This window comes from Zootoca vivipara, chromosome 2, assembly GCF_965207765.1.
Source record: "Zootoca vivipara chromosome 2, rZooViv2.hap1.1, whole genome shotgun sequence".
Classification (NCBI taxonomy): domain Eukaryota; kingdom Metazoa; phylum Chordata; class Lepidosauria; order Squamata; family Lacertidae; genus Zootoca; species Zootoca vivipara.
The window spans coordinates 31,304,895-31,332,044 of NC_142584.1; the positions used below are offsets into that span (position 1 = coordinate 31,304,895).

Here is a 27,150-nt window from a genome sequence, read left to right on the forward strand (position 1 = left end):
GACAATCATTTGGAGCAAGGAGGGAAGCCGGCTATGTTACTGGTTCTTTCCTACTTTTTCTTTCTCTTCTTTCTGCCTCTTTTAAATTTTTAACCCATGGTGTTTCTATGGCAGGCGCTTGCTGTGTTTATTTGCATACCTGCTCAAGTCCTCAGTCTGAAATGAAACAGAATGCCTCTCCTACTATTCCTTTCCCTCAATACGCTGTCCCCAAAGCCTCTTTACATGGCACTTGCTGTGGAGTTGCTTCATAGCCAAGGAAAAGCAATTCCGCACATCTCCAGAAGCATCTTTCCCTTTCAGCCGAGCAGCATGTTTACAGAGGGGAAACCCCAGTTAATGTGCAACGGCATAGGAAATTTCACTGGGAGGGGCTAGCATCTGAAACGTATCCGTTGGACCCAACTCAAAGGCAGCACTGTTTGCGCTTTCATGGGCCACAGACATTCCAGGATCCTCTGTGTGAATGCTATGCATTCAGGAGCAAGCCATCATAGGCAGAGCGGAAAGCAAAACAATTTGCCTTGAGAGTTGATCCCCCCACCATGTCTTAGATTCAACCTCCGTTTTGAAAGATAAAATAAAACCAGGGTGCAGTGTCACAACTGAGACACCATTGAAATGCTCACAAGTTCAATCCAACATGTCAAAAATCACTGGGAAAGGAGAATTTTAAGGAAAAACCATCTTCCACAAAAGCTGCTGCTTGCCTTCTATCACTGTGCCATACAGAGCGTGCTCACGTGCGGTTTATGTGTGTGGTACGGAAGCTGTACTTCCCAGGACAGAGCAGGGCTGTGTAGAATTATTAAAACAGCAGAGAGCATTATTGGCTGCTCACTCACCACCTTAGAACAAATCTACACCACCAGGTGCCATAGAAAAGCACTAGATATATCAAGAGATCCAACGCACCCTGGTCACCATTTGTTTCAGCTCCTGCCATTGGGACGGAGATATAGAACTATGCAGGCAAGAACGAGCCGTCTCAGGAACAGTTTCTTCTCTAGAGCGATTTTGGCCTTAAATGGAAAGCCTGGACTTTGAAGTCATCTTATTTTACTTGTTAGTTGTATTATATTTACTGTTTTTAATTAGGTTTTGTAATTTTGGATTATGCGGAATGCTTTATCTGAGTGGATGTAGCAACTGAGTAACCTCGTTGCTCCCGCAAGGGGACAATAACAATAAAGATATCTTAGCTATCTTATCTTATTCATGATCACTGCACCAAAGCCAGACAATATCGCTTGCTTCATTTCCAGCTTCTCTCTACCCACTGCAGCTTAAAAAAAAACTGAGTTAATTGTTTCACAGCTACATTCACACATGATCTCATTCTCATGAACTGCAGTATGATTATTTGCAGACACCCAATCCGCCCCCCCCCTCCGAGTCTGTGACTCTCTTGAAAGGCCTGCCTGTGCTTCTGCAGAATAATCCCCTGCAAAGCATTGTTCTGAAGAGGCGCAGGTGTCTTTCGAACTCTTGGGGACCGGGTGTCCAGCCGGTCCCTTGAGTAGGTGGATTAACTTAACAAGTCATTACAACCACCTGACAGGCTCTTTCAAGTTACAGTTTAAGATCTTTTGATTGTTAATTATCCCTTGCTGGCAGCAGTTGCCAGCAATTTACCTCGGATGACAGCCCTTGGCTGCATCCCAGTGTCTCCATGGCTGCATCTAAAGACACTCACTCCCAAGGCACTCACAGCGCTACAAAGCAACCCTCAGGTTCACAGCCTTGTTTTCAAGGGTGTAGTCTTCTGGTGCTCAGAAAAAGACATTTGTTCACTTCGTCCTGCGTTCACATTTGATGGGTGCGCACTTTCTCTGGCTGTTTTCCAAGCAGCAATGCAGAATGAGGTTTTGGAGTTCCCTCTTGCCCTGGGCTCCTGAGCGCTTCACAGCAGAAAACTCTACTATTAGCATTTTACCCCTGTGAGAGACCCCTGAGATCAGTATGCAGCACACAATGTACACAATGGAGACATTAGAATGGCTGCATATAACCTAAACAAGCCTTCCTCATGTTATTTCTAGATTCATGTTTGGGGATGTGGAAATCTCAATTTTCATCTTCAAGAAAACTTGAATCCTGCACAGCTCCAGCAGATAAGCAAAAGCCATTGCTCATAATAAATCTTTGGGTTTTTGTTGTTGTTGTTGTTTTGTTGTTGTTTTAAGTAAGGCTTGGCATGTGATTTAGGTCCTCCCTAACCAATATGGGAAATTTTGTTTCAGCTGACTTTCCTGAAATCATCTTAACTTTGTCTGAAAAGCATGGGCTCTCCTGCTCAACAAGAGACACTATCTTCCAAAATATTTTGCCTGTGGCCATGTAAAGTCTTATCTGGTACTCTGTCAACATAATTTACCATATCCCTTGGTGATATGGTTAAACCACAGTGCCTAGGGCTTGCCAGTCAGAAGGTCGGCAGTTTGAATCCCCGCGATGGGGTGAGCTTCTGTTGCTCAGTCCAAGCTCCTGCCAACCTAGCAGTGCAAAAGCACCTCAAAGTGCAAGTAGATAAATAGGTACTGCTACAGTGGGAAGGTAAACGGCGTTTCCGTGTGCTGCTCTGGTTCGCCAGAAGCGGCTTAGTCATGCTGGCCACATGACCCGGAAGCTGTACACTAGCTCCCTTGGCCAATAACGCGAGATGAGCGCCGCAACCCCAGAGTCGGTTATGACTGGACCTAATGGTCAGGGGTCCCTTTACCTTTAGTGATTGTTTTAACCAAAACACACACCTTTTCTAAATCCAAAACACTGTACATATCATTGAAAGTTAGGAGTAGCTTTGCAACAATTAAATTTGACACTCCCCCAAGTGTTTCAATGGCTCAGTTACATAGTCTTTTCCAGTGCTTTTTCTCCCCTAGAGAAAAAGTTAGAATCATAGAATCATAGAGTTGGAAGAGACCACAAGGGCCATCCAGTCCAACCCCCTGCCAAGCAGGAAACACCATCAAAGCATTCCTGACAGATGACTGTCAAAATTCCGCTTAAAGACCTCCAAAGAAAAAGACTCCACCACACTCCTTGGCAGCAAATTCCACTGTCGAACAGCTCTTACTGTCAGGAAATTCTTCCTAATGTTTAGGTGGAATCTTCTTTCTTGTAGCTTGAATCCATTGCTCCGTGTCCGCTTCTCTGGAGCAGCAGAAAACAACCTTTCACCCTCTTCTATATGACATCCTTTTATATATTTGAACATGGCTATCATATCACCCCTTAACCTTCTCTTCTCCAGGCTAAACATACCCAGCTCCCTAAGCCGTTCCTCATAAGGCATTGTTTCCAGGCCTTTGACCATTTTGGTTGCCCTCCTCTGGACACGTTCCAGCTTGTCAGTATCCTTCTTGAACCGTGTTGTTGGTACTGCTCAGCTGCAAGCAGGGGGCACAGGGCGCGGAGGGTGGGCACTCTGCACATTCTCAGAGGCATGCTGCTCTTTCCCAATGCTGGCATCTTCATTTGGGTGCCGACCATAAGTGACCTGCAGGTTTGGGGAATGGCTTTGCAAGGTGACCAGAAGAATGCCGATTACAAGTGGACTGGAGGCTCTTATTCCTAAGAGTGCCTGCCATTGTTGCCCTCATCCAGCCCACAGTTGACCTCTGATCACAGAGCAGCATTTCCTACTGGCCACCCGCTCCTTCCATGAGCGACATTAGCCTGCTGTCTTCTATGGCCGCCCTTCTTCAGCTCTTCCCCTTGCCAAGCAACACCACAAGGTGCATCCACAGCAGAGCACTGAAAAGCCCTTCCAGAGCCTGCTCACTCTGCCCTTTGGGCATGCTCAGCAGCAATGGCCTATCCCTCACTTGCTCTGGTGCATGTATTTGCCTCCGGTCCACCCGAGACGACTCTGGGTGTCCCTTGCAACTCTACTATGAGTCTATTATTCAGTACGGCAGATTTGAATAGCACTGACATGAGCCGCAGCCTCTTCAGGCCTTTTATTAAAGGGTTCCAAAGGTTCAGAGGGTGACATTTAAATCTAGACAGCTGAGACACAGTCACACATGAGTCATTTCCAGTTTACTTCATTTGCCCCAAGAAACTCAAATTTTCAGTGCATGTAAATATTTCTGCAATTTATCCACTCAACTCTCTATCCCTGAGGCCTGTGCAAGGGAACCTAAATATTTACTAGTAAGGAAAACATAAAGGTACAACAACTTCCTCCCCTTGTGAAGTTGCCAGTTTTCCAGATGTTCCTTTCTGGGAAAGCAAGGAGCTGGAAAGAAGAACAGAACAGGGGTTGTTTAAAACAACAACAACAACAACAATATTGTCTTTTATTGGTCTTTGTTTAGAATGTTATTTAATCTACCGTATATTGCTCTGAAGTGTAGTAACCAACACCCTTGAGCTTTCAAAAGAGTCACAATAAAATATACCCTAACGAATCCTGTAGGAGGACCAGCTTACACGTGAGTATTAGTCAAGGACAGGCAATATAGTTTATACCCACAAAGAAGAGGTCATATTTTCCTTTACTCCAAAATACCTGATTATTACTTTTGGGGGGGGGGTTGAATTTCCTGATACTGACATACCTCTTAGCTCTGATAATTGGCAAATGACTGCATTAGAACATAAGGAGAGCCAGTGACCCGTTTAGTAAAATATTGTAGGTAAGTCCCATGTTAAGTCTTGCCCCTCATATCACATGACACAGCCTCACACACCCCATTTGAATGGGAATGCCCATCAACTTTGTGGGGGCCTGGCACCCTCAAATATTTTATTGTGGGGGCCAAAGGCTGGTAGCCACTGATACCCTTACCCTTCCCCAGGGGAGACAGGCTTTATAGAGCTGTCATTTCAAGCAGCCCTAAGCAAACTTGGGTTTAATTCTGAATCGTAATTTATTACCTTCTTTTATGTATGATATGAGGTAGCTTCGTGTGTGTGTGTGTCTATTACAAGCCGGGGGGGGGAATACATTAACCAGTGCGGTAGCTAAGGGGGGGCTAGCCAGGTTTTTGTTTGTTTGTTTGTTTGTTTGTTTGTTTGTTTGTTTGTTTGTTTTGCCCTGGGGTGCCATTGAGATTCCCAGTCTCTCTCTGTGTGTACACAACTGCATGTGGGTTTTTCTTTTTCTGCCAAACTGGGCCTTTGACCCGGGTGAAATAAAGCCTAGTTTCGCCCCTGCATTAACTTACCTATGAACTACATATTTCTTCCTGAGCTGGGAAATGTGTGTCTGGGCTGCAAAGCGAGGGTTGTTTCCCTGCAAGAATAGAAAACGTGTGATGCCGGGAGGGGGTGGGAGGCAAGGTCAGAATCCTGACATGCTAGTTTTCTATGTGCAGGGACATTTTGTTTGGTGCGGAGTACCAGTTCCATCAGACAGTGTGCTATACAGGGGTGTGGACTTGAATAAAATATTGAGGGGGGGGGAGACGACAGTAAGCCCCGCCCACATAATCCATCACATGACATGGCACACACCCCCACACCCCATTTGAGTGGGAATTCCCCTTAACTTTAGGGGGCCCCTAAAATATTTTATTGGGGGAGGGGGATGCTGAAAGGACCCTTTGCTTGGAAATTAAACAAAGGGTCTGCTGGTTTCTCTTTAAGGTTTCCAGACTCAAAAGAGAGCAGGGCAATTAAAGTCACAGAAGTCCTGTCCTCTATTGAGTCTGGCCACCCTACCCCTAAGGTTTGGCTCCTATGGTGTTATAGCAGCACTGGGCTTCCCCCTGCTCAGTTATGCAGTTCAGTGGGGTGACCTTGGGCCAGTTTCCCCCCCTCTCTCTGGGCTCACCTACATCGCAGGGCTGTAGGAGAAACGAGGGTAAAACAAGGGAGACGAGAACCGCCTTTACCAAGGAGGAAGGGTGAGATAAGCACGTACAAATCCCCCACCTGCAGCCTGAAGCGACACACAGATACAGGCTTGCCACCTCCATGAGATCTAGGACCTTGTAAACAACTCTTGGAAACAGATCTATAAGGCATGCGGGGGGGGGAGGACCAAGGCAGCCCGCTCAGATCCCACGATCCCAATCAAATTAAGCAAAAACAACAATAGGCTCCTCTCCTCGCCACCCTATGGAACAGGAACCTGACCTCGGCCCCCTTTGACCTCAGCCCGCCCCGGGCTCCTCCGGCAGCGCGCGACGCTCTCGGCTCTCCGGCTTCCAAGTCTCCTCCTCCTCCTCCTCTTCCATAAGCAACCGAAAGCGAACCGGAGTCGAGAGCTCGGCCGGCCCTTGGAGGAAGTGGAGCGGGGTGGAGAGCGAAGAGGAAGGGGCCACACGGGGTCGCCCCCCTCGGAAGGGAGGAAGCAGCGGCGTGAGCAGGTGAGCAGGCGGCGATCGGCTGGGGAACCCGATCAAGATCACTGCCAGACCGCGGGGGTGGCGGGGGGGAGAGAGAGAGAGTTCTTAAGATCCCAGCCACTGCTCTGCACTTCCTTATGGGGATTCTTCACTCACCCTAACTGACGCCAGAGGGGGATCCCTGGGGGGAAGCAAGGGATGGGGGTATCCCCGCGCCTAAAGCGCAGAAAGGTTCCCCTTCGTGATTGAAGGACACTGGATCGAAGGGTGCCTGGTCTTGATTTCCTGTTTTCGGGAGAGAAAGGAACGACGACGCCCCCTCCCCTCCGACCCTGGGGGCACCTGGTCCGAAACCGGAACAATCCCTTTCTCATTCTCGGTCGACACCAAAGCTGAGAGTTGCCGTAAGGCGTAAGCTTTCTCGGGATCCCCGAGGCGTTGCAGGGTTCTCTCTCGGGCGAGCCCTTGGAAGGGAGCTCTGTTTCGAAATTGCCGCTGCTTAAAACAGTGCGGGGGGTCGAAGCAAACCCACCCCTTTCTAATACCCCTTTGCAGAAATCTAAACTGAAAATCGGACGCTTGTCTGGAGGGCCATTTTTCTGATTCCGTATAGAGAGTTAGGGAGGCAGCCCTGAAACTGGCTCCATAGAACCACATGGATTGGTTTGAGCAACAAGTTCTGGAGTTCCCGTTTGGTATCGCTGTTGATGTTTTTAAAGAGGCAGCTGTTGCAGCTCATGACTCCAGAGATGCTGTGTTGTGTACCGGCGGAGAGCCAGAGCAGTGAACTTGGGCTCAAATTTTGTCTCAGCCTCAAAATCACTAGGTCTCAATTCTCTCACCTGCAATATTGAGATAAGAGCAGTGGGCTTTCTTTACAGATCACCAAGACTTTTACTAGGGGATCCTTTTACAAGCACCAGCACTTTGAACACTTTTCTCTAAACATTTAAATGCTGGTGGCAAGAACTGTACAACTATGAACATTTCCAAGCAAATGTTAAGTACTAGGGGCAAGAACTACAGTATATAGCTATGAAGCAGGAAGAGTCTAAATATACCATTGTCACCCCTTATCTGACCAACTCCAGCCAGGATGATCTGTGTTCTGTGAAAAATAGTTGCATGTATTGAGCTACATCTCACACAGGTGTGTGTGTGTGTGTGTGTGTGTGTGTGTGTGTGTGTGTGTACGTGTGTACACAAGTACCTGGCCCCATAGTATTTAAAAATTAAGTATAAATAAAATGTAACTTGCAAATAGAGTATGGTATTTTAATATCTGGAGCACCCATAAAGGGTCAGTAAACCAGCAAGTGTGGCTGTGATGGTGAAATGGATTGCCTTGCTCCCACTCTGAAACTTCTAGCTTGTGTGACTTGCAGGTCACACTAGAGGAGCCAGTTAGTGGGCACAAAATTATCTCTTGGTACTGTGTCTGGCATGCTCTGGTCCATGGGGTCATAAAGAGTTGGACACAACTAAACGACTAAACAACAAAACAGGTGTGAGTGTGTGTTGTCCAATCAGTTTTCAGCACCATAGCTGAGAAATAAGAACCTTCATAACTCCTGCCTTGGGAACTTGCTGTAGCATAGCACCAAGGAGGTCACAATGTTCTGCATTCAGCACCAGCGTTACTATGCAGCAACATGAAATGGGCATTTCAGGCTGCAGAATCCATAGAGGGTGACCACCTTCCTGCTTTTGAATCATTTGCATGGCATTAACTACCATTACTTCTGGTGAAAATTTGAGGGTTGGAAAACAGGCTGTTGGTAACACATGATCCCCTAAATACCTGGGAGACTACTAGTCTACACTGGCTAGTTTATGGGACTCAGGGGAGAGGAACATACAGAAGAAGGCACCTTGCAATTGCCTGGCAGCTTGGAGGCATGCGCCCCAACTTCTTCCTCCGACTCTCCGCCAGCAAAATACCTGGTCAGGTGTGGCAGTAGAATAGTGGGCCAACCATGCATTTTTCAACTGGACCAGGCCAGTCCTGACCCTGCTAGAGGTCACCTAGATAACACCCATGTTCCTTTGTACCTGCTTCTGCTGACCGTTAGTAGCTCAGAGTAACGAGGGCACCCCATATTTTATCTGATGGAACAAATATTGCACAAGCTGTTTCCCCATCTCCACTCCTGCATAACTGACTGGGGCATTCCAAAGGAAACAAAGGTCTCTTTTATTTATTTATTTTGGAGGGCACTTCCAAGTTGCCACTATTTGGGGTTGGGGGACGGTGATTCACTCACATACGGCAAATGCAGGTTACGTGATTGCCGTTGATTGGAACAAACTTGTGCAACAAATCCCCTTCTCAAAAAGACTGGACATTTTTGTGATGGGGGGGGGGAATGCACTGGGATGGGTAGGAATAAATGGGATGAATTCTCAATAAACAGGTCATATGGAAGCTCCCTGGAGCCCTGGAGCTACACCTGAGTTGCCCAAGTCTTTTCTTTGCTGTGGAACCCAGTTCTGGGAAAGGACTCTCATTAAAGTGGTTTCACACCTAATGCTTAAAACAACTTTTTTTGGGGAAAGGGATCTCTTGTGTTTTTATGTAGGCTGGATGGGAGAATAAATGCATTTTGTAGAGCAGGTGTAATTTGCAGCCAATGTAAATATTACATTAGAGTCAAAGGAAATATAAAAATCAATGCAGATGTAACATGTGAACATGTCCCTAGAGTGTGCAGCCGAATGGGGCCTTACTCGCCGTTTAAAAGTGAAAGGAACTTTCTGTTCTATCCTGGGACAAATAGGGCAACTCGGACAGGAGCCTGTGCAAGAGCAGTCATTACAACTTAATTCTTAGCAGAACTGTATAGACTTTACACTGGGATTGGTATTTACGGGCAGAGCCTTCTTCTCTTGACACAAGAGTTTTATGACATTAGATAAAGGCAGCAAGGGGGTTCCACTGACCGAAAGCAGGTGAAAGGGAAAACGGGCAAGGTGCTGAGTAATGCCAGCTAGCTCTTTCCTCACTGGAGGTGTGTCTAACGTTATACCTGGAAGCATTCATAATCTTGTGAAATAAAAGGAGATGACGGACCTTTCTCAGGCAGGCTGGTGACAGCAGAAGCTTGTGAACAGAACTGAGAAGCTCCCTAGAGAAGCACAAAAAATTCTTCTGTTTTTCAGCAACTCTTCTTTTATGTCTTCTTTGCAGCTGCTGCATCAATCTCATTTGTGCATTTTCCTCTAACAAGGCTTGCTCAGGAAAAAAATAATAACATCCAAAGGAAAATGTCCAAAGAAGAAGAGGCAACCGCTAGGATCTCCAAAGACCAGGACCGAGGCTGGGCGTGGGTGGTCTTAGTAGCCACCGTGATTGTTCAAGGCCTAACGTTGGGCTTCCCTTCGTGCACCGGAGTCTTCTTCAAGGACCTGCAGCATGATTTCCAGGCTAGCAACAGCCAGACATCGTGGTTTCCTTCCATCATGACAGCTGTGCTCCATGCAGGGGGTGAGTGTTTGCTTTTACTTATATGAACATCCTTCGCAAAAGGCACCCAAAGTCAGTGTTCGAAACTCCCATTGTTCCAGCCGCATTTTGCGACAGGGAATTTCATGTGCGCGAGCAGATTCTGAGCTCTGGGTGCAGTACTGCACCTAAGATTTCAGATTAAAGCTGCAGAGAGGAAGGAAAGGAGGACCTTTTTCTGCCTCCCTACTTCCAGCTACTCTCTGAAGACTGGAGAAGAGACCCTCTTAAGAATATTAGGGGGCTGGGCAGGGGAGGGACTAGACTAGACCATGTAAAAAACGAACATAATATTTTAGCTGCAGTTCATTCATTTTCAGCTTTGTATTCTTGTTATTAAAAAAAAGCGCGCCTAGCCATTCTGTTGTTGCACCCATAATCTAGGTTTAAGGTGCCATTCAGCTCCTAGCTTTCATATCTCAGCTTCTAACACAGCCCAAAGTACAACTCACGGAAAGCCCTCAATCAATGAAACCCATCTATAAGGTGTTGCTCAACTGCTTTTAGCTTCCTGATCTGTACAGACTTGTCTGTTGCCGAATACAACCTGGAGACATAAGAGCCCCGTGGGATTAGGCCAATCTCCCATCTAGTCCAGCATCCTGTTCCCACAATGGCCAGCTAGATCCCTTTGGGAAGCCTACAGATAGTTCTTGAGTGCAACAGCACTCTCCCCACTTGTGATTCCCAGCAACTGGTAGGGGAGCGGGTGGCGCTGTTGTCTAAACCACTGAGCCTCTTGGGCTTGCTGGTCGGAAGGTCAGCGGTTCAAATCCGCACGACGGATCAACGTTCAGCTTTCTTGAGTGGCCACAGCTTCTAGAGACTCCATGGAAAAAGGGAAACGAAATTACAGGATATCCTGTGCTTACCTGGTTTTATTGACACCTCTGTGATGGGTGTGTATGTATGTGTGTGTGTGGCTGTAATTGTGTTTTTGTTTTGTTATTATGGGATGGCATTCAATTTCGTTGTACTATGTACAATGACAATAAAGTACAGTGGTACCTCGGTTTATGAACACAATTGGTTCCGGAAGTCTGTTCATAAACTGAAGCGTTCATAAACTGAAGCGAACTTTCCCATTGAAAGTAATGGAAAGTGGATTAATCTGTTCCAGACGGGTCCGTGGAGTACTAAATCTGAAGCATACTTAACCCGAAGCATGGGTGTAATTGGTTCCGGAAGTCTGTTCATAAACTGAAGCGTTCATAAACTGAAGCGAACTTTCCCATTGAAAGTAATGAAAAGTGAATTAATCCGTTCCAGATGGGTCCGCGGCGTTCGTAAACCGAAAATTCGTAAACTGAGGTGTTCATAAACCGAGGTTCCACTGTATCTATCTGTCTCTATACAACAGACTCCTAATAAATGCAACAGCATGTCTTGAACATGCCATTAGCTTACTGTTTCCTCAGGTTAGGTATTAATCTGTGCCTTTAGCTACTACCGTATGTATTTTGCACCTCAAGCAAAGGACGGAGACCATAAACAAGCAATGAAGTTATATAGCCCAGAGCAGGGCCATCTCAAGCAGGTTGGGCGCCCTGGCGCTGAGGCACGGAGATTGCTCTGGTGCCCTCGCAGCGCGCAGCATGGCTTCCCTGGCGCCCCGCGCCACTGGGACTACACCTAGAGCCAGGCCTTGCACAGAGAAATAAAAGATTAAGGTGGTGAATGGCCTGTGTGAGTGTCAGGAGGCAGTGGGAGGATGCATGGCAGCTAATGGCAGTGGCAGAGCTTCATGCTCTGGCACCAGGGGGACTGAGAGCAGGCTGGGGTGGGGCTGGTGCTCGTCCCGGGTGCATGGCACGCTGCCCTGGGGGCGTGGCACACCCAGCATCCAGTGCGGGTGGGGAAACAACTGCAATGGCACCCCACCAGGATCGCGCCGACGTGGGCGGTGTGCTCCCCCCGCATTCCTCTTCCTCCGCCAGTGGCTAATGGGATGGGGTTGCACCCAGACAAGACAAAAGTATTGTTTCTGGGAGACAGGGAGTAGGTAGGTATGAGGTGCTCCCTGGTTCTGAATGGAGTAACTGTGCCCCTGAAGGACCAGGTGCACAGCCTGGGAGTCCTTTTGGACTAAAAGCTGTCCGTGAAGGTTAATTCTGTGTCCAGGGCAGCTGTCTACCTGCTCCATCTGGTCAGGGGCGTAGCTAGCTACTCTGGCACCTGGAGTGGTGGAGGGCGGAGCGATCCACCCATGGGGCACCGCACGGGGGCGCTGTGGCGATCCTCGCACGGGGGCACTGCAGAGAGCTGCCCACGGAGTCCGCCTGGCGGATGCAAGCCCCATGCTGCCGTTGCTCGGGCACACTGCAGGCCAGGCCCCACGGTAAGTGCCGACCCCCGTGGTGTGCCATTTTGTCAACCCCCTCAAGGGTGACAGCCGGGGCAGCCTGCACCCCCCCTTCCTAAACACCTGCATCTGGTGTGCCAGCTGAGATCCTATCTGCCTGCGCACTGTCATGATAGAGTGCTACATGCTCTGGATATCTCCCACTTGGACTACTGCAATGTGCTCTACGTGGGGATATCTTTTAAGGTGACTCGGAAACTGCAACTAATCCAGAATGTGGCTGCCAGACTGGTGACTGGAAGCGGCCGCCGGGACCATATATCTCCGGTCTTGAAAGACCTACATTGGCTCCCAGTACATTTCCGGGCACAATTCAAAGTGTTGGTGCTGACCTTTAAAGCCCTGGATGGCCTCGGCTCTGTATACCTGAAGGAGCATCTCCACCCCCTTTCGTTCAGCCAGGACACTGAGATCCAGCTCCGAGGGCCTTCTGGCAATTCTCTCAGTTTGAGAAGTGAAGTTACAGGGAACCAGGCAAAAGGCCTTCTCGGTAGTGGTGCCCACCCTGTGGAATGCCCTCCCATCAGATGTCAAGGAGATAAAAAAACTATATAACCTTTAGATTAGAAGACCTCTGAATACAGCCCTGTATAGGGAATGATTTTCTTTTTTAAAAAAATGTTTAATGTTTTATTATGCTTTTATATATGTTGGAAGCTGCCCAGAGTGGCTGGGGCAACCCAGTCAGATGGGCAGGGTACAAATTAAATCATCATCATCATCATCATCATCATCATCAATAATTTCTGCTGCAATCAAAGCAACTTTATCCAGGGAGAAAAAGCCCTCGAAGGATTTGAGCTCTTAGGCTACCCAGTCACATTGACCTGGCACTGCCTGCCACATTGCTCTGTAGCTGCAGCACTCGGCGTAAATTTAGTCTGTTCTATATATGTACCCTCACAGTCCACATGACTAGGAGGTTTACATAAACTAGAGATAAGGTGGAAGGGAGATTTAAGCAGTCACAGTGATTAATCATGTAATAGGATCATGTTGAGCTGAGCTAAGGGAAAACACCCAGATTTCTTCAAACAGCAGTGTGAGTAGGATTGCCAACTTTTTTTCTGGCAAGGCTGCTGTGCCTTTAACACCTGGCAGTTGAAAACACAAAGCCCTGCCCAGAGAAAATGTTGGCAGCCCTATACCCCATTCAGTTAACCTAGAAACTGGGTAAAAGTTTGACGTCTCACATAAGAAAAAGAAGTGTATACCTGGATCCTGTGTTAATCTGGGGATGGCAATGAGCCAGAAAAAGAGACTGGCTTGGTCCTGTGCCTTTAAAGAGTTATTTACAAATCAGCGGGTGACCATGTATGCCCTGAGGTCTGTCTAGGGTTGCCAACATCTTTGTTAGCTCCTGTACATTTAACAAGCAGGGTGTCGTTTCCCAACACCCAGAAGCTGTTCAATGTGCTGAAATTTCTAAGGTCTTAAACTCTTAAACCCTGGCAGGAAAACAAACAAAACCCCAGTCCAGCCTGCGCCTCCATGTAGACAAGAAAGCTAAACTCAATGCCTTAGGTACCTTCCCTCCTCAGGGTCAGAAAGAGCAGGGTTCAGATCCTGCTCTTAGCCATGACACTCTCTAGGTGACATATATATATATATATATATATATATATATATATATATATATAAAATTTATTCATTTTATAAGAACAAAGAAACAAAAATACAAAGAAAACAACAAACAAAATTCTTACTAATTTCTACTTTTTCTTAACATCGTTAGGTGACTTCCCCGAGTCCCCCCATCTGAATTCCATTTCTAATCATCTTTAACAGTTTCTGAAAATTCAGAATATATCTATATCAAAATCTTAACTATATTAAAAACTTACTCATCATAAATCTTAAACTTAAATTAAAATACAACATATAACACCTATTTCTACTCCGATAGCCTATATCAACTTCCTTAAGAATTTCAAGATTTCTAAATATTACAATATTACAATATTTTTTCAAATATACTTTAAATTTCTTCCAATCTTCTTCCACCTTCTCTTCTTTCTGGTCATGGAGTCTCCCAGTAAGTTCGGCAAGCCCTAAAGTCCATCATCTTCATTTGCCATTCATCTATAGTTGGTATTTCTTCTGTCTTCAAGTTCTTGGCAATTAATAATCTTGCTGCTGTTGTGGCATCCAGAAAGAATGTAATGTCCTTTTTGGGGATTTCTTCCACTATTATTCCAAGCAAAAAGGCTTCTGGTTTTTTTTTAATAAAAGTGTCTCTTTTAACACTTTTTCCATTTCATTATAAATCCTTTCCCAGAAGTCTTTTACTTTGGGGCACATCCACCACATGTGGGAAAAAAATTCCTTCTTTCTCTTTGCATTTCCAACACTTATTATCTGATGTACGATAACACTGACCCCAAAGTCTAGGTGACTTTGGGGTCAGTGTTAGTCTCTTAGCCTAACCTCCCAATAAACTAAGTACTGTAGTTTTGTTATTCTATAAATCTGCCCTTTAAAAAAAAGTTTCAGTTCAAGCTATCTGTGTGCAAGGGTGAAACCAATCCGCCCATCTCCAGGACATCCACCCTTCCTTTGTGCTGACTAATTTTTATTCATTTTTGTCTGTGGGTGTTTCTGCCCTGTGCTCACTCTGTAAACAGCGTGGGACTAGGGAAAAGGAGGCAGGTGACACCTGGGGTTGAACCTTCCCCTTCATGCTCACCAGTCCTGGGAAACGTGAGCAGTTAGGAAATCCCAAGGCCACACAGGAAGAAGCAGGCTGGTGCTCGATCTGTTCCAACCAGGGCCCCGCAGATGAGCAGACAGCCTCACGAGGAAGAAACTACTCACTGGTGTAAGAATTCAAGTCCGTACAGCATTGCTAGGTCTGAGCAGAACCAGCTCCTGAACCTTTAACAGGGAGGGATCTGGCAGGCAAGCAAGCATGGCTAGCTGTGTTTCATGAAAAACAAAGGGCAACCTATTTATTGAGCATTTGCCCTGGGTTGCCCACACAAAAGTGAGATTATATCTGGTATTTTATTGAGCATTTGTTCTGATTTGATGTGCGGTGCTTAGATGATAACGGGGACATTTATTCTGATTTGTGTTAGTCATTAGTTCATCCTGTACTTTTCTTGCTGTGCTTTCCAACCTGCAAAAAGTCCAGTTTTGTTTTGTTTTGTTTTGTTAGCTGGGGCTGATGGGACTTGTAGTCCAAAGCATCTGAAAGGGCATCAGGTTGGCAAAGGCTGCCCTAGAGAGCATAAGAACATAAGAAGACTGTGCTGGATGTGGCCAGTGGCCCATCTAGTCTAGCATCCTGTTCTCACAGTGGCCAACCAGATGGCAATGGGAAGCCCGGAAGCAGGACCCAAGTGCTTTCCCCTGCTGCAGTTTCCTGCACCTGGTAGTCAGAAGCATTTCTACTTCCAGCCATAGAGGCAGAGCATAGTCATCACGACTAATCAATAATTAATTAATTAATAATTAATTAAATAATAATAATAATAATTTTATTATTTATACCCCGCCCATCCGGCTGGGTTGCCAGCCAGACACTGGATCAATGGCTAGTGGCCATTGATGGCTAGTGGCCATTGATAGCTATGTGCACTTTAATTCCACATATTTCAAGCTCCGGTAGTTGCCTGAATCCCTCCTGCAAAATACTGACGGCCTGAAGGCACCCGTCATCTGGTTGTTTCTCCAGATCAGACCTCTATTAAAAGCTCAGGAGCAGCCAGGCTGTAGGCTAACCTTAAACGTTAGGCTTTGCACCAGCTTTTGACTCGCCCTTATTCCAGATATTAGGTAAGAATTAATGTTAAAATGCCTCTTTATGAGGAGTTGGGGTAACGGTCCATCTAACTTAGCACTATAAATGAATGGCAACAAGTCTGAGATCTTTTCTGGGGCCTTTAAGTTTGTCGTCTTCTGTCTAGCGGATTTTATGCTCCTTTAATAGCTGCACAACAACCTGCTGTTAAAGATACAGGAGCTCTGTCGGCTCTTAACAACCCTAAATGATGATTTGCTCATTTGATGGTACTGGGGTGGTTATACATGATCTCACATTCAATGCTGTTTGCACTTGCAAAAGTTTTTGGGGTGGGCATACTGCTTCATTTCCAACCAGTGCGTGTCCTGTAGCTTCCTGCTGAAATCTTCTAACTTTTCATATCACAAATGTTCCTGTTGTTGTTGTTAGTTTTTGTCCCTCTCTCATTGCACTGTAGTGCAATAATGTAGGCAGCAATAATGTGGCATCTTTGGATCTCTGAGGAAGCATTGCAGAGCAACTAGTAAAGCGAAATTATTTGTGGGTGGCCCAATATAAGTCCGCCTCCAGTACACAATTATTGTGTCAATGACATGATTCATAGAATCATAGAGTTGGAAGGGACTCCAAGAATCATCTAGGTAGTGCAATGCAGGAATCTCAACATGTGGTACCCCATCCAATTTGAAAAGGTTCCGGACCCTGCTTAACTTTGCAAATGTGCAAGCAGTTTTATTGCTGCTCCACTATGTTGCAGAATACATCTGTGAAACAATTTTTTAAAAAACTTTGAAGGGACTCTACCATTTTTTCCATGCTTCGACGTCCTACTTCCTCCCACATGAGGAAGAAAAAAAGGGGTTTCAAAGCTCACTGACTCCACGCTCTTAAGACTTGGTCATAGCATTCAGGCACTATAATTTTTCAAGTCAGAAGTTGGTGGCCTGAGACCAAAGAATGCCATGCCCTTGTGCCCCTTAAAAACCTAGAGATCTTAAAGCAGAGATAAAACCTACAACCTCATATATGCTAGGCTATATATTCAACCAAGGGGCCTCAATCTGTGAAACTGAGGTTGCCCAAGGAGTCTTGATAGGAGTATTCAGGCAAACACCCCCTCACAAGCTGAGGGGAAAAGCTCCTGCTGGTGATGTATGCACAGACCACACCTCTGCTAGTCTGTGAGGACCTGCATTGTAAGAGGGGCTCATTTGAACCCCCCCCCCAAAAAAAATGTCATAGCCAACTGCAAATGAAGCCTCTTGGCTTCAGAAAATTGCCTTTGGCAAGAAATCAAAGTGATGAGAGAAAGCTTTCCAATAAATGTTGGGGGTGGGTGGGAATATGTTGGGCTTTTGACAGGATTTGATTGGGGTTGGGATTTATTTCCTCTGAAAAAGACATCTCCTTCACACACAAAAACACAAAACACAGGGGAAGGTCGCCTTTAAACAGTAATTTAAGCCACTGAAAAAGTCACGTAAAGGGCAAACACCACTTCCTGTTCTTCTCCTGTTTACCTCAGAACTTGCTGAGGAAATAAAGTCCTGCCCCGGGGGGGGGGGGGGGAGATTCCTATTACCAGAAAGACACCTGTTGAACCAAAAAAAAGCTATGGTATCTTAAATATGCTACTGAATATGTACCCAGGTAGTTGGTAGCCCAGTTGCCATCATTATACTGTATATGTAAGGCAGTTCCCAGACCACAGTCTTCCTCTCTTTCGCTGAGGAGCATATTTTGCTTGCGTTTGTTTAGATCAGGGGTCAGCAAACTTTTTCAGCAGGGGGCCGATCCACTGTCCCTCAGACCTTGTGGGGGGGGGCGGACTTTATTTCAGAAAAAATATATGAACGAATTCCTATGCCCCACAAATAACGCAGGGATGCATTTTAAATAAAAGGACACCTTCTACTCATGTAAAACATGCTGATTCCCGGACTTTCTGCAGACTGGATTTAGAAGACGATTGGGCCACATCCGGCCCCTGGGCCTTAGTTGGGGAACCCCCTGGTTTAGATCTTGCCAAACAAATCATGCTTATTCAGATTGCTCCCCAGCTCCCTCCTGAAAGGCCGTATTAGTTTACAGAAATATGGATTCATCCCTTCCTGCATCTCCCACACTGAAACCCAGCGCATTGTTCACCACATGGAGGCTGCCTTCACATGTCCTGTCTTGCCCACACTGTAAGTGCTGCTATCTGCCCCCCCTTGACATTTGCTTTTATTCTGAGTGGTTTGTACACAGATCACTGTCCACGTTATCTTCTCTGCCCCAGCCTCCAACGTTTTCCCCACTTTGGACTAGGTCTACTGCATGAACTTACCAGCAATATTTGTTTTGGAACATTAATGTTGATGCTCTGAGCAGAAAGTTCAGACAGTATTGCAGGAGTATCTTCTTGCCCTTTACATTTGTGTTTTCGCATAACATAGCCTTGGGTTATGTGGGTGACGACTGCTATTCCTTGGCGGGGCCCACAGCATAGTATTTTGACAGTGCTCCTCCTGCTCTGACTGACACGGAGGTTTGCTTTTTCAGGGCCTCTTTGCAGCATTTTGGTGGAACGATTTGGCTGCAGGACAACTGTGATGCTTGGAGGCCTCCTCAGCGGGGTGGGCATGGTTGCCAGTGCTTTCTCCAAGTCCATTAGCCACCTTTACATAACAGCAGGATTCATCACAGGTGAGTAGAGTCTCCAAGTGGGTTGGCATGCAGGAGCTTCGTTCACATGCAGCACTCAGCCAAGCCGTGGCTTAGCACGAATGAGCAAATGTGCGGGTTCCCAGACAGGAGATGGGGGCTGCTGGATTCCTGCTACCAAGAGCTAAACCATGGCTTGGCTTAATGTTATGTTCCAACTGGGCTTGTGGTTTGCCTCTCTCAGTAGAGACTGTAACCTTGTTTATAGTCCATATTTTGTCTGGAACAAAAGATTTATATGTAACGTGAGCCAAACCATGGCTTAGCCCTGGGTAGCACCATAACAACAGGATTGGGGAAGGAGTGCAGTGTGCCAGTGGAGGTATACATTCACGGAAGAGAAGGAGAGGCGATTCTTGCCATTTGGGGGACCCTCCACAACAGATTTATTTTGGGGAGGTGGGCGTTGCTTGAAGGACAGGGAATAGTCAAAAATTCCCTCCCCTCTTTCATATTCAGACATCTCCTGGTGGAGCAATTAGTGTCTGTTGTACATATTTTTTTCTCATAAGCCCATCATATTTGTAATTGGATTTCAACACAGCTCTGCTCAATGAACTGTCCTTGAGGATGGTTTGGTTTATCATACCATTTAATAGTACTTTTCAATATAAGGTGGAACCTTGGTTTTCGAACGTAACCCGTTCTGGAAGACCGTTCAACTTCCGAAACGTTCAAAAACTGAGGATCAATGGCTTGGCTGCAAAGTCGTTCAACTTCCGAGGTGCGTCTGAAAACGGAAGTAATTACTTCTGGGTTTTTGGCATTCGGGTTTCGAATTATTCGGCTTCCGAGAGGCTCCAAAACCAAGGTTCCACTGTAGATTCAAAATAATGGTATCATATTTCGAAATATAATACCTCATTTTTCATATGATTTTTGTCTAGTCTTGCGTTTTCTCTTTTCTGTTTTTGTCCAAGCATAGAAAAGTGCAAATACCCTTTTTTTTTTTTTGCTAACCTTTAAGTACATTCATAAATAGGAGAGTTCTTGGCCATATACATTACTAGGGTTGTTATAGTTTTGATTATGTACAACCCTTGAGGTGCTGTAAAATATAGCTGCTCTTGAATAAAGATCTCATGTGGTCTGAAAACTGGGGCAGGAAGCATGTTCTACCTCCATCCTCTTTAGACTGGTTGCCCTGGCCTTAGAGGGCCACTGAACTAAGGCATGTAATGCTGAACACCTTAAAAGTGCTTGATAAACACACAATACACTGTATATCTAAAATTCCAGCATTCCAAATTCACATTCTTGAATCTCTTCTTTCTTTAAAGGCTTGGGATCATGTTTCAGCTTCCAGGCTGGAGTCACTGTGCTTGGCTACTATTTCATACGCCGTCGAGCCCTGGCCAACGCTCTGGCCTCCACAGGTGTCTCCATTGGCCTCACGCTCTGGCCACTGTTCTCCCAGTACATGCTTGACGAGATGGGCTGGAGAAACACTTTCCTCATCTTTGGCGGGGTGCTGCTCAACTGCTGCGTTTGTGGGGCTGTGATGAGGCCGGTGGTGCCAGTCCAGCTACCTGCCCCATCATCGAAGCCCTCCCCTGAACAGCCACCTGAATGGGCCCATTTGTCTAATGGAAACAGTGTGCATCATGAAAAGGAGCTGCCTCGGCCCAGGTGTGCCGCTTGCTTCCAGACCCTACAGAAGTACCTAGCTTTTGACATCTTCTGCAATAACAAAGGCTACCAGATCTACACCATTGGCGTGTCTTGGATGGTGATGGGTTTCGTGCTGCCCCTCATCTACCTGGTGCCTTACGCCATCTTCAATGGAGTGCCAGAGCGCAAGGCAGCCCTGCTCATCTCCATCATTGGGTTCATCAACATATTCATGCGTCCCATGGCGGGCCTGCTCTCAGGCCTCAACGTCTTCACTGGCCGGAGGATCTACCTCTTTAGCCTGGCTGTCCTCCTCAACGGCCTGAGCAACCTCATCTGTGCAGTCTCAGCTGACTACAGCGTCCTTGTCTTCTACTGCTTGGTCTACAGTGTCTCAATGAGTGTCATCGGTGCCCTTCTCTTCCAGGTGTTAATGGATGTGGTTGAGATGGACAGGTTCTCCAGTGCCTTGGGTCTCTTCACCATCTTGGAGAGTGTCACCATTCTCATTGGACCTCCTCTTGCAGGTAAGACGTGGGCAGGGCCTGAGGCATTGATGGATTCCGCAAGTACAAGAACTTCAGCAGAATTTGGAAGGGGTCATAGACTTCCCCGCAGGTGAAACTACTACTACAGCCTTGAAATGGCAAGCACTGGGGCACAGTGGTTGCTTTAGACTCCATGTTGGCTACCCCTTCTCTAGATCAGCCTTTCCCCAACCTGGTATGCTTCAGTTGTTTTGGACTCAAACTCCCATCAGCCCTGCCAACCAGCATGGCTAATTGCAAGGAATGATGGCTGTTGTGATCCAAAATATCTGGAAGTTTGGGAAGAATGCTCTAGATTTTGGAAAGTTGCGCAAAGAATCAGCAAAAACCACACACATACACATCCCACTTTTCTGTAGGTGGGTGCTGGGAGTGCTCTTTCTGTGAGCAGAACTCAGCTCTTGGGAAGTTTGGATTCAACCCTACATGTTTACCTTTGTATTTTAATGCCCTTGAGGAAGAGCTGAAAAAATTCAGGCCAGTTCTACCCTAGTACAAAAGACCCCCTATGGATATTTCCACCACCACCACCCCCGGTTGTTGCCTAGAGTGTTTCTCCTATTCTTACAATTTGTGTGTTATTCACTGCAACATCTGTTTGGGTACACACATCAAACACAATTGGCTCATAGTATGAATCAGCCACCAGACACTCTGGCTATTCTTGCCTGGTGCCATGGGGCTTGAGAAGCCAGATGGCTGTTTTCGATTATCTGGTGACCTTCCAGAGCCAGAGTTTCAAGGCTCTATGGAGCAAGCAAACATGTGAAATTCAATGCATTTTTTAAAATGACGTCAAATAGAGATAATTCTTTGATGAGCAAACTATGATGCAGCAGTTTTACCAGGCTTTACAAAAATAGACCAAAGGCCATGGGAAGAAAGGAACCAATTTCTTGACCGCCCAGGATTTTCTATTACATGCAACGAGCCTCCATGAGTACAGGAGACTCCCTGCTTCAGAAGTTCACCTTCCAACTTGTGGAATGTGATGGTGATGTAGGAGGGAGGCAGAATTTAACACACTTGCCTCCCCACTCAGCTCATGAGTTTTATGTTTAAGCAGAATGCCTGAAAAGGGCTACTGGTGCAGAATTCGTAGTAATAGTAGTAGTAGTAGTAGTAGTAGTAGTAGTAGTAATAATAATAATAATAATAATAATAATAATAATTACTGCAGCAGCAGCAACAACAACAACAAAAACAACAATTTATTCTTTATTATTTATACCCAACAGAACATTAAAAAAGCAATAAAAGATCAAACATTTAAAACTTCCCTAAAGCGGGCTGCTTTCAGATGTCTTCTAAAAGTCAGATACTGTAGTTGTTTATTTCCTTGACATCTGATGGGATGGCATTCCACAGGGCGGGCACCACTACTGAGAAGGCCCTCTGCCTGGTTTCCTGTAACCTCACTTCTCGCAGTGAGGGAACCGCCAGAAGGCCTTGGAGCTGAACCTCAGTGTCCGGGCAGAACGATGGGGGTGGAGATGCTCCTTCAGGTATACTGGGCTGAGGCTGTTTAGGGCTTTAACACGGGTGGCGCTGTGGATTAAACCACAGTGTCTAGGGCTTACCGATCAGAAGGTCGGCGGTTCGAATCCCCGCGACTGGGTGAGCTCCCGTTGTTTGGTCCCTGCTCCTGCCAACCTAGCAGTTCAAAAGCATGTAAAAGTGCAAGTAGATAAATAGGTACCACTCCGGCGGGAAAGTAAACGGTGTTTCCGTGCGCTGCTCTGGTTCACCAGAAGCGGCTAAGTCAGGGGTCCCCAGACTTACCAGCGTTTGGGCCGGTTCCCACCGCGCCGATCGCGCGGCGGGCCGGCGGACAGGGGAGTGCGCGCTCATGCGCATGCGCACGGGCGCTTACTGGCGTGGCGGCGCGCTTCCTTGGTGGAAAAAGCGCCGAAAATCCTTTGTGCGCATGCGTATGGGCCTCCCCCGACCCGGAAGTGCACCAGAAATGACCTCTTCCGGGTCGGGAGAGGCCCATACGCATGCACACAAATGATTTTCGGCGCTTTTTTCCCGACCCGGAAGAGCGCTGCCGCGCTGCGCGCCATAAGAGCGGGCGGTGGCGGCGGGCGGCGAGGGTCATCGCGGGCCGGATTGGCAGGCCAATTGGGCCGCATCCGGCCCCCGGGCCGTAGTTTGGGGACCCCTGGGCTAAGTCATGCTGGCCACATGAGCCGGAAGCTGTACGCCGGCTCCCTTGGCCAGTAAAGCGAGATGAGCGCCGCAACCCCAGAGTCGTCTGCAACTGGACCTAATGGTCAGGGGTCCCTTTACCTTTTACCTAACAACATAAAATAACCATCTCACTCACATAAGAATGAAGAACAACGGCAGACAACCAAACCCTGACCATTACTGCCATCTAAATATCTAGGAGAATGCAAATGTCTTACTGAAAGGATGATAAAGACTGTGCCAGGCATGCCTCCCTGGAGAAAGCCTTCCACAATTGGGGGGGGGGGAGGCACTTACAGAACACATTCTCTCCTTGCCAGCCTCCAAATGTCTCTTGGAAAGAGGCAAACAAAGAATCACCTATTGGGCTTTGAGAAAGTGATGAGGCAGTGGTTGGTTGTGACCAACACCATGGTGGCAAAGAGCAATTACTAGGACCAAAAACAGTTCTATCTTCATCGCAGATTTATAACTAGTCATTCCCTTGCCCTAGGGATCCTGGAAACTAGTTCTTCTGGGAATGGGGCATTAGGATTTGGAACAGATCTCAGCAGATTCGCCAAACCACAATTCATATATATATATATATATATATTGTGGTAGGTGCGGAAGCAAAGACAGTTATATTGGGGTCATCTTTATAGTGTAGATATACCTTTCGGGTGGGGAGACCAGAGGCAGCTGCATTTGCTTCTGGATGAGGTCATCTGTAGGTGGTTGTGAGCATTTAGGAGGAGAATGGGATCCTATTAAAAAGTTGACGGTTGCACTTGCCATTGATATTTGAACTTTTTCCTGTTCCAGGTCTTCTTGTGGATATCACGGGCCACTATAGTTACGTCTTCTATGCTTCCACCTTCTTCATGGTGACGTCTGCTCTCTTCATGGGTCTTAGCTTCTGCACCATGAAATCAAAGAACAAATTGAAAGAGACCCATAAGCTGCTATCCCCAGAGGTCCCCTCCAGGGGAAAATACACAGAAGTGCCAACGGAACAGAGGCCAAACAGAAATGATCTTCCTGCGGTCATCTATATAACAAGCATCTGAGTCCAGATGAGCTGGAGGGACAATGGATTTCTCACAAATGAAAAACATCTGGAAACAGAAGGGGAGGTCTGCTGTGACCTCCTACTCAGCTGTGCTGGGCTCATATGAAGGATCCAGGACAGAGGATATGAACTCAAAGCTATCCAGAAATCTAAAGAGCACTTTAAACAAAACATACGCGATGTAAGCCATGGGGCCAAAGAAAGACATTACCCTGTGGCAACATCTGTATTATTACTTGAAGCTTAATCCTTTTTATCACCAGGTTTTCTTTATGCATTCCAGTTTTTCAAGCTGGAAGGATTTCTTCACCCACTGGGTTACATGAATGATAATAGAACCTGTGCAAGACAGGAGTGCCTGGCGTGCTATGGTCCATGGGGTCACGAAGAGCCGGACACGACTAAACAACAACAATAGAACCTGTAAAGAAGGGCAAATAATAGTTATGTGGGACTTGTTTCTGGACATGTCCACTTGCCACACTTAAACAGAGCAAAGTCAACTGGCTGATTCACTCCTAGTCCAAGAGAAAAGTTATTCATTAGGGAGTTTGACTGCTGAACTCCTTGAATGTTGACATGAAGGCTTTCTTTCCTGCTGCATAATCTCAGAGCAGTCAAATATGGTTTGACCATATTACTTATCTCCCTTACAGCAGCCAGATTGGGGATGAGTAGCGTTGTATGTGCAACTAAGCAAAGTGAATCATTTCTGCATTTTGAGGTTATTTTTTGAGGGGGGGGTAACAAATGCTCATATCTTGAAGCTGCAGGTCACAGGAAAGCTCCAAAGTGCCTATATATTCTTGCCAATAGTGTATTGAAATCCTTTGCCTATTCTGTCCACCTCCACAAGGAACAACAAATGGGAATACAATGGCATTTTAAGTTTTATCTCCAGTGGGCATTCCTCACCATTGAAGGCTTCCAGTGTCTTATAGAGCCAACTCAGAATGGGTGCATAATCTATAATGAGGGTAATATGTTACAGGTTGGGAAACTGACATCTATGCAGATGTAAAAGGTAAAGGTAAAGGGACCCCTGACCATTAGGTCCAGTCGTGACCGACTCTGGGGTTGTGGTGCTCATCTCGTGTTATTGGCCAATGGAGCCGGCGTACAGCTTCCAGGTCATGTGGCCAGCATGACAAAGCCGCTTCTGGCGAACCAGAGCAGCACACGGAACCACCATTTACCTTCCCGCTGTAGCGGTCCCTATTTATCTACTTGCACTTTGATGTGCATTCAAACTGCTAGGTGGGCAGGAGCTGGGACCGAGCAATGGGAGCTCACCCCATCGCAGGGATTCGAACCGCTGACCTTCTGATCAGCAGGCCCTAGGCTTTGTGGTTTAACCCACAGCGCCAGCTGCGTGCAGATGTATGTTGGTGTAAAGAAACATGAAGAATGGCAAGTGCTACCCTTCACTGCATGCCTAAAACAGCAGGTCAGATCAAGACCGTCTCTGCTTTGGGCTGAAGGTCTCGTGTGTTTTTTTTAAGGATATGCAGAGAGATATAGTTAGGAAAATAGCACTCCTGTCTAGAACATGCGTAGGCAAACTAAGGCCAGGGGGCCGGATCCGGCCCAATCGTCTTCTAAATCCAGCCTGTGTATGGTCCAGGAATAAGCATGTTTTAACATGAGCAGAATATGTCCTTTTATTTAAAATGCCTCTCTCGGTTATTTGCGGGGCATAGGAATTCGTTCATTTTCCCCCAAAAAATATAATCCAGCCCCCCACAAGGTCTGAGGGACAATGGAGCGGCCCCCTGCTGAAAAAGTTTGCTGATCCCTAGTCTAGAATCTTCTTAAAGCAATAGCTTCATGTCAATTTGTGTTAAGACAAGCCTTGAAAACGACCAGGATGTTTACTGAGTTGGCTGGGGAAATTGCAGCTAACTTTGCCAAATCTTCTGTGTTTGAGCCGTTGGGCCTAGGCTTGTTAAAACAGCCGTGTTTGACCTGGAACACAACTGTGTTTTAATTCTGATATACTTGGTTGCTTTTCGTGGTTCCAGCTCCCCAGCTCGCATTGTTCTTCCGATTCTGGTATTTCTTTCTAAACACTAACTTTAAGCTTTGTGGAGGATGTGAGCCAGAAACGGTTTGGAATGGCAGGGATTTGTCATCGATGAACTCCAGCACTTTCAAAACTAGAAAGCTTTAAGAATATGCATGAACAAGAAGTTGTACAGTTGTAGGGTTCCAACCTGACAAGTCTATATTAATATATTCAAATGACCAGGAACAAACCAATGGAATGTTCATGCAGGACTGAACTACAATGGGGCACTGAAAGAAGGAAGCCAAGTGGGTATTCCCTCTCTCCAGCTAAGTAACATGGGGTGCAATCCATTTCTCCTGCACAAGCTTCAGTAAAATGAGCGAGAGCTGTTAATACTCTTCTCCTTACAGAGGAGCTTCTCTTCAGACGGGCTTTGAATCCAGTCCACTCCCATGGCATCTGCAACAAGTGGGGAATCTGTAGACCTCCAGATGTTCTTGGACTGCAGCCCCAATCATCCCTGACCATTGACCACGCTGGCAAGGCGTGATGGGAGTTGCAGCCCAGCAGCATCATGCGGAAGTTGGACATGCATAAAAGCCACTAGAGGAGTTTAAAAAGCAGACAGTATTCCATTTCCTCTGATGATTTAGGGCAGGCATCCCCAAACTGCGGCCCTCCAGATGTTTGGGCCTACAACTCCCATGATCCCTAGCTAACAGGACCAGTGGTTGGGGAAGATGGGAATTGTAGTCCAAAACATCTGGAGGGCTGAAGTTTGGGGATGCCTGATTTAGGGCAAAGAAGCAAGGTGGAGGTGTATTTGAGTCCTTGCAGATGGGCTCTGCATGGTGCTTGTGCACAAACTAGCTATGAAACCACAGTGCCCCACTGATTCCAGGTAGCTAGATATAAAACACAACCTTAGATTGTGATTCTGGTCTTTTGTGGGGTGAAAGGATTTGCCTTGTCCGAGAAGCATATGGCCAAACTAAAACTTCAGCTGACATGCACACAAACATAGTTCTGTATACTCCTGTTCTATAGAAAGCCAAACCTCTGCGTTTTAATGAGATTTTGGGCATTATCGTACATGGCAGCCTTTCATATTATTTGTATTTA

At 46.5% G+C, this 27,150-nt stretch overlaps 1 protein-coding gene and 1 long non-coding RNA gene across 4 annotated transcripts; one reads left to right on the plus strand and one right to left on the minus strand.

Annotated features, from left to right (window-relative positions):
* Nucleotides 1–3,951: 3,951 nt before the first annotated feature.
* LOC148686798 (uncharacterized) lies at nt 3,952–6,983 on the minus strand. 2 transcript variants are annotated; one of them, XR_015948029.1, is made up of 3 exons: nt 6,459–6,983; nt 5,178–5,245; nt 3,952–4,246 (listed from the first exon to the last, which is right to left on the minus strand). It is a non-coding gene; the product is annotated as an uncharacterized LOC148686798 (long non-coding RNA). The 2 variants fall into 2 exon arrangements; XR_015948028.1 differs by lacking the exon at nt 6,459–6,983 and adding an exon at nt 6,091–6,227.
* Nucleotides 6,132–26,416, plus strand: SLC16A5 (solute carrier family 16 member 5). 2 transcript variants are annotated; one of them, XM_035104428.3, is made up of 5 exons: nt 6,132–6,323; nt 9,530–9,786; nt 18,456–18,599; nt 19,898–20,755; nt 23,774–26,416. In XM_035104428.3, exons 2-5 carry the CDS (start codon nt 9,567–9,569, stop codon nt 24,016–24,018), a joined length of 1,467 nt encoding a protein of 488 aa, XP_034960319.1. In that variant the 5' UTR covers nt 6,132–6,323; nt 9,530–9,566; the 3' UTR covers nt 24,019–26,416. The 2 variants fall into 2 exon arrangements, with proteins under 2 accessions (XP_034960319.1, XP_034960317.1); XM_035104426.3 differs by having other exon boundaries at nt 6,168–6,323; nt 9,490–9,786; nt 23,774–24,914.
* Nucleotides 26,417–27,150: the final 734 nt, after the last annotated feature.

Bases quoted from the DNA above. Each gene is read 5' to 3' on its own strand.
- SLC16A5 (XM_035104428.3), top strand. From the start codon at position 9,567: ATGTCCAAAGAAGAAGAGGCAACCGCTAGGATCTCCAAAGACCAGGAC. The intron at 9,787-18,455 runs GTGAGTGTTTGC...TTGCTTTTTCAG, and splicing joins AGCTGTGCTCCATGCAGGGG to GGCCTCTTTGCAGCATTTTG. The intron at 20,756-23,773 runs GTAAGACGTGGG...TTCCTGTTCCAG, and splicing joins CATTGGACCTCCTCTTGCAG to GTCTTCTTGTGGATATCACG.